This window comes from Sinohyriopsis cumingii, chromosome 3 (assembly GCF_028554795.1).
Source record: "Sinohyriopsis cumingii isolate HCF-2022 chromosome 3, ASM2855479v2, whole genome shotgun sequence".
Lineage (NCBI taxonomy): Eukaryota > Metazoa > Mollusca > Bivalvia > Unionida > Unionidae > Sinohyriopsis > Sinohyriopsis cumingii.
In genome coordinates, this window is record NC_142963.1 from 90,716,032 (window position 1) to 90,723,508 (window position 7,477).

Sequence of the window (7,477 nt, forward strand, 5' to 3'; positions counted from 1 at the left end):
GGTCATTAGAAGCATAACGTATATGAAAATTTATTTTCTTCCGTGTCTAATGAAATGGGTTTAAATCAAATACAGTAAAAATTCATGGTATGGAAAAAGGTGTAAGTGGATCAATATAAAGAATGTAATATGTATTATACTGAGAGAACAAGAGTCCATGACTGGTAGGTTGATATCTATTCACTTTTTAATATATCCCTTTTTCTGCGTTAATAAATTAACTATTTATATGTCTGTCTGTCTGTCTATCTTGATTTAGAGAGTAATATTTTTAAGGTATTATTTATTTATCTACATTGGTAATTTAGATATTTATCTCTATGCCTATCTATCAGTTTATCTGTTGATTTAGAGAGTAATGGTACAACTATAAATGGAGAGAAAATATGTGAACATCTGTGCACAATGTCTTTAAATTATCTATTATGATAAAAATTATAAAGCTACTGGTTTTGTTAGTGAAGACACTTTTTTGCAAACGAAGATGATTTACTGATGCCTTTTTGAAATATTCAGTGAATTAGTATGTTTAACATAGGAATTAGTATAAGAGCCTTAAATTTTACAAATGTGATCAACATCAGCCAACATGGCATTCTGTTCTTATTTCAGGTATGTGGTAAGGGCTTCAGAAGTCATGACAATGTAAGAGCACATGAATCTCTTCACAATCCAAATTCTCTTCACATCTGTGATATTTGTGGGAAGACCTTCCGACAACGAGGGAGACTGAACTATCATCGAAAATGCCATTTTGACAACAAATACTGGAAGTGCAAATATTGTGACACCTCTGCAGGCTACAGGTCACTCATTACATATAAAAATCATTTAATCAAACATCACGCCGAGAAACAACAGGAAATAGAGAGTGAAACGACCCTTAAGTTTCATAAGTGCGAGTTGTGTTTGAGATTGTTTGTTAGAGTTAGTGATCTTCAGCGTCATGTATTGATACATAAAGGGCTAAAACCATACCAGTGTAAATTGTGTGATAAAGCATTTAATGATAAATGTAATCTGAGGGCTCATGAACGAACTCATTATGATCAAAAGATGTTATCTTGTCCTTTATGTTGTAAGACCTTCTCGCAAAAACGTTATTTAGAAAAGCACATGGCTTCTCACAAAGACGGTAACAACGATAACAAGAGTAGAAACCTAAATGACCAGGAAATTACTTTATCTGACCCATGTCCAGGTCAAAAGATCATTACCTGTAGTAAAAATTATCAAGCTTGTGAAATTAATAATAGTGCAGTTGCCTTGGAGGTAGCCATGATCAATGATATTCCAGTTTCCATGGAGATTGAGTCAAAGGTCATCCCATCACAGGTCACAGAGACAACATCACAAATGAGTGAAGATCAGAGCCTGGAGACTGGTTGTATGATCCAGTCAGATCTAGTGTACAATCCACAAGTATACGTCAGTGGTGTTCAGAACATAAGTGGAGTCCAGAGTATGTGCCTACAGTCAACAATGGGACAGAACTTTTATCATTAAAACGTAGCTGAAAAATTACATGCTGAGATTTTTCAGTATGCTTATTTTCATGTAGATCATCATAGCTATTATGGCCTAACTTCATAAACACAATGAAATTCATGTCAGCAAGGAGAAGACATGCTGGTTGGGTGTTCAGGTGTTGTCTAATCAAAACCTGATTGATTTATTGCATACGTGCTGAATAGTTGAAGGTACATACATTTTTGTTGTGCAGTACCTACTGCAGATTTTTCAAAAAAATATGCAGCACAAACTTATTGGGTGTTGAAGTCAAGAACCTGTCTCAATTTGTGATAGAGCATAAGTTAATATTTTCAAACCACCACCCACCTATCTCTATATAAAAATGCTGTTTTTGTTTAAGTGTTTTGTGGTTTTGTTTGTAAATTAAGGAATTCTCACATCTTTTATGGTTTTTATGATGGAGGTGGTATCTGCCGATTTCACACTAATATGGGTGCTATCATTCAAATTTTGGTGTTACTATGTTGTAGTTTCCACTTACTTACACCACTATAGATACTTTCATACTTTCTGTGAACTTTCTTATGTACTGCTTATCTCATGAAAATCTGATGGAAAAAAGAATGTTCAAAGCGTTCCAAAAAACATCTAGAGCACTTTCACAAGACAGTTGGGTTTGTATGGCCCGTCAACTTAAATGTTCATAATTTCCTAGTAAATGTGTGTTTGAAATGTTTGAATTAAATGTGATCTTCAGCAGCAGGTTTTGAAATAGAAATAAGCTTCTGTGGAAATGCATAATTTGTTTTACAAAATACCTTCTTCAAGAATGTTCATGAATAAATCTAAATGAAGACACACACTTTTTAGGACTTGTTAGTCAGAACAAGATTTACTTCTGTATATAAGGTGGGTTGTATTTCTGACAAGTTAGTGAAAATCTTTCAGTGTACAAATGTTATCATGATAAATGTCCTTTCTGAGTAGATTTTGTCTTACCATAAAGATAACTCTACTTTTCAAATACTTGTTTTTACTGGTAATCTTTATTGCATCGTTTATAACTATCAGTACTTAGACACTATGACTTGATGTAATAAACTGATGTGCATATTGCATCATTTATAACTATATGTGCTTAAATAGTATGACTTGATGTGCAAAACTGATATGTCTATTGGATCATTTATAACTATATGTGCTTAAATAGTATGACTTGATGTGCAAAACTGATATGTCTATTGGATCATTTATAACTGTACGTGCTTAAATAGTATGACTTGATGTACAAAACTGATATGTCTATTGCATCATTTATAGCTATCAGTACTTAAATACTATGACTTGATGTAATAAACTGATATGTCTGTTGCATCATTTATAACTATCTGTGCTTAAATACTATGACTTGATGTACAAAACTGATCTGTCTATTGCATCATTTATAACTATCAGTACTTAAACACTTTGACTTGATATAATAAACTGATATATCTATTGCATCATTTATAACTAACTGTACTTAAACAGTATGACTTGATGTACAAAACTGATGTCTGTTGCATCATTTATAACTATCTGTACTTAAATACTATGACTTGATATAATAAACTCATATGTTTATTGGTTCATTTATAACTATCAGTACATAAATAGTATGAGTTGATGTTCAAAACTAATGTCTGTTGCATTATTTATAACAATCTGTACTTAAATACTATGACTTGATGTACAAAACTGATGTGTCTATTAACTGTCAGTACTTAAACACTATGACTTGATGTACAAAACTAGTGTCTATTGCATCATTTATAACTATCAGTACTTAAATAGTATGACTTGATGTACAAAACTGATGTGTCTGTTGCATAGCTGCCAACCCTCATGAATTTGGCATGAATTTCACGACTTTTTCAGCCATTCACAGATCATGCAGCAAACCAAAAATTCACGAATTCTCCAATTTTCAATTATTTTAAATCTTTCATAAAATAACCAATTTCCTGTTAACCATTAGTCGTGATATTGGCAGTTGCCGAAATGGTCTGGTACTGCTGGTCGCAATATTAGTAGAACTACAGCCCATTAGTACAGTTGGCCCCGTAGCAAGCATTTTAGCCTATTTTAATCTAATAATAAGAGTAGTTTTACAAATGCTTTTGAGAGAAACTGGGGCCTGACTGGAATTTTGTTCCACACATGCGTCACCAACACTGATTTGAATTACCATTCGCCATCGCATGTAAGATCTTGAAAATGTCTTCACCACCAAGGAAAAAGAAATTTATTGCTCAAAAAGTGAAGTTTAATTTGGAATATATCAAAAATTGGCCATGCATTCTGCCATTAAACATTGATATACATCATGCTATTTGCACACAGTATGCCACAAATTATAGTATTGGGCATGGTGGCAGAGATGATCTGAGGAAGCACATAGGTTGCAAAAAACACGTAGAATTTGGGAAAATTAAGAATTCGCAGATTTCAGCTCTGGAATATTTTAAGCCATCGGTGGAAGACCTGCAAGCTACCAATGCTGAAGCATTATTTGTGAGTTTTCTTGTTGAACACAATCTACCTTTATCATCTGGAGACCATACTAAACATTTGTTCCGACAAATGTTCCCAGACTCGAAAATCATTTCCAAAATTTCCTGTGGAAGAACCAAAAGTGCTGCAGCTCCTATGCATTCCTCACAGCAGCAGTGACAGTGAAAGAGTATTTTCTCTAATGAGGAAAAATAAGACAGACTTTAGGGCCTCCTTAGCTGCAGAAATTTTGTCAGCAATTTTAGTCACCAAAATCAACCAGCAGGCAAGAAGTCTGAACTGTTTAGAAAACAAATTTACGATCAAGCAGTTGAGGAAGTTCAAGTCTGCCACAGTATCATGTCTTGATAAATAACCACAAGAACAGGTGAAGTTTATGAATACCATAATAAATAGAAATGCAGATATATTTCTGCTAATATGTAGTGTTTTAGTTTTATATTGCAATCTTGATATAGTGTAGTATTGATGGTCAGAATGGATGGAGTTATTGTCATGGTATTTTTCACTAATTCATGTCCAAATACACTACTTTTTATCCCTATTTTCACTAATTGCGAGCCTGGAAGGTTGGCAGCTATGATGTTGCATCATTTATAACTATCTTTACTTAAATACTATGACTTGATGTAATAAACTGATATGTCTGTTGCATCATTTATAACCATCTGTACTTAAATACTGTGACTTGATGTACAAAACTGATGTGTCTATTGCATCATTTATAACTATCTTTACTTAAATACTATGACTTGATGTACAAAACTGATGTGTCTGTTGCATCATTTATAACTATCAGCTGACTGCGTGGGTTCAAGTCTCAGATTCAACCAATATGGGTATGTGAGAAAGCCTGCCAGTAGCTTCTCGTGGGTCAGTGGTTCTTTCCGGGGGTTTTCCCGGGTTCTTCCTCCAACGTTAATACTGGCTGCCATGTATAGCCTATCATGTGCTGAAAAATGGCGTTAAACCCTACAACAACAACAACAATTTAACTATCAGTACTTAAACACTATGACGTGATGTAATAAACTGATATGTCTATTGTATCATTTATAACTATCTGTGCTTAAATACTATGACTTAATGTACAAAACTGATGTGTCTATTGCATCATTTATAACTGTCAGTACTTAAACACTTTGACTTGATATAATAAACTGATATATCTATTGCATTATTTATAACTATCTGTACTTAAATACTATGACTTGATGTAATAAACTGATATGTCTATTGCATCATTTATAACTATCTGTACTTAAATACTATGACTTGATGTGCAAAACTGATGTGTCTATTGCATCATTTATAACTATCTGTACTTAAATAGTATGACTTGATGTACAAAACTGATGTGTCTATTGCATCATTTATAACTATCAGTACTTAAATACTAAAACTTGATGTAATAAACTGATATGTCTGTTGCATAATTTATAACTATCTGTACTTAAATACTGTGACTTGATGTACAAAACTGATGTGTCTATTGCATCATTTATAACTATCTGTAATTAAATCGTATGACTTGATGTACAAAACTGATATGTCTTTTGCATCATTTATAACTATCAGTACTTAAATAGTATGACTTGATGTAATAAACTGATATGTCTGTTGCATCATTTATAACTATCTGTACTTAAATACTATGTCTTGATGTACAAAACTGATGTGTCTGTTGCATCATTTATAACTATCAGTACTTAAATAGTATGACTTGATGTACAAAACTGATGTGTTTGTTGCATCATTTAAAAAAATATCTGTACTTAAATAGTATGACTTGATGTACAAAACTGAAATGTCTTTTGCATCATTTATAACTGTCAGTACTTAAATACTCTGCCTTCTTTTACTAAATTGATATGTCTGTTAAATTTTAAGAGCAATAAGTATCTGTTTAAGAAATGGAAGAAAGAAAAACAGATTGAGAGCCAATGATTAACTATCTATGTCTGGTGAGATAGGCTCTTTCAGTCAGCAACTGACAGCTGTTTAAATAAACTGGCTATTGTAATATTTTTTCCTTTGTGATTATGGGATTCGAGGTGGCTAGGCTAAATCTCTAAGTTTCAAACTTTGATCTTCTATAACTTTAAATAAAATAAAGTTATGATCACAGACTTTCAGATTGTTTTAATATGCAGTCCAGCTAGAATACTGCTATCCCTCAATAGTGATGCATCCAAAGAATTATGTCAGCTTTTGAGCTTGAGCTTGCTTAAAATGTTCATAGAGTACATGACCTGGACTCAGCAGTCAGTGGTTTGCTGGTTGGGACCCTGGCCCAACCATTTGACTTGTCTGCTGTGCCGTGTTGTGTCTCTGGAGAAGAAACTTTACTGATGTTGTCTCAGCACTAAATGACATTTCATGTGTTGATGTACCATGACAGACCAATCACTCTGTAAATCCAAGGGATTATCATTTATATTATGAAGTGGCTATACCTCTCAGTCATAAAACTTTGTTAAAATTTTGAGTAACAAATGTTTCACCAGACATTGAAAATAAAGCTGTACCGATGTCACTTTTTGCCGATTATGCCGATACCGTGTATAGCCAATTATTAAAATTGCCAATACCGATTATGAGACCGATTATTTCAAGAAACCGCCTGTTCAACAGTTAGTGAAAGCACTAGCATTTGATTGACAAGTAAACCATGCCCTGTTTTTGTTATAGCTAACAATGCCTAAAATGGGTGCGGATTTATGTTAGCAGTTCAAATGTGGTCTCATGCTACCATACATATGATAACTATTTCCCACATTTTATATCCCACCTTATTTCTTATTGTTAACTCATATATGCAAATAAAACTCTTTACTAAATAAAATATTTATTCCGAATTAGTTTTTTGGAGGCACATATGCTCTGTGCTATGTTTCTTCATTCCTTCTTTTAATTTAATGATGGTAATCAATGCTTGTATATAAGGTACAGTAATGCCAGGTCAAGTTGACTCGTGTAGGTTTCATTGGTGGGAATGTTGATCATAATTTGCTTGTCGAGAAAAAATCTACAGCATTCAGTGATCATTCCTGGGATTTAGGAAGCAGTTCACTAACAAGCAAAGCATGTAAAGCACGGCAAAAATAAATTTCTGAACTCCTAGTTGATGGAGATGTACTGTGTGAAGCTAGCCATAAAGGAGAAGGGCATTTAATTCCTGAATGCGTGAAATTGACAGTCGCATTATACGTCACTTATCTTACATTGCAAAGTACGATCATGGGGTTTTAGTATTAAAATGTTATTAGCTAAGTAAAGTTTCTTATAAAACTATGATTTGGAAAATAATATACATAATATAGATTTGGTTAACACCTGATGATTCTATTAAAAAAAGAGACTGTAGGAAAGTATATATTTAACATTTGAGTGCTTTCAAGAGGATTTAACATTTCCTAGTCACCATGAAAAGCAGGAAATTTCGAATCAT

General features: G+C 33.1%; 1 protein-coding gene across 3 annotated transcripts in view; it reads left to right on the plus strand.

Annotated features, from left to right (window-relative positions):
* The window catches only part of LOC149803273 (uncharacterized), a 29,186-nt gene extending 22,315 nt beyond the window's left edge, over window positions 1–6,871 (plus strand). For all 3 annotated transcript variants that reach the window (XM_089952940.1, XM_089952941.1, XM_089952939.1), the window contains exon 6: window positions 613–6,871. In XM_089952940.1, the coding sequence (XP_089809066.1) occupies window positions 613–1,506 (894 nt within the window). In that variant the 3' untranslated portion in view covers window positions 1,507–6,871. The remainder of the gene's footprint in view (window positions 1–612) is intronic.
* Window positions 6,872–7,477: the final 606 nt, after the last annotated feature.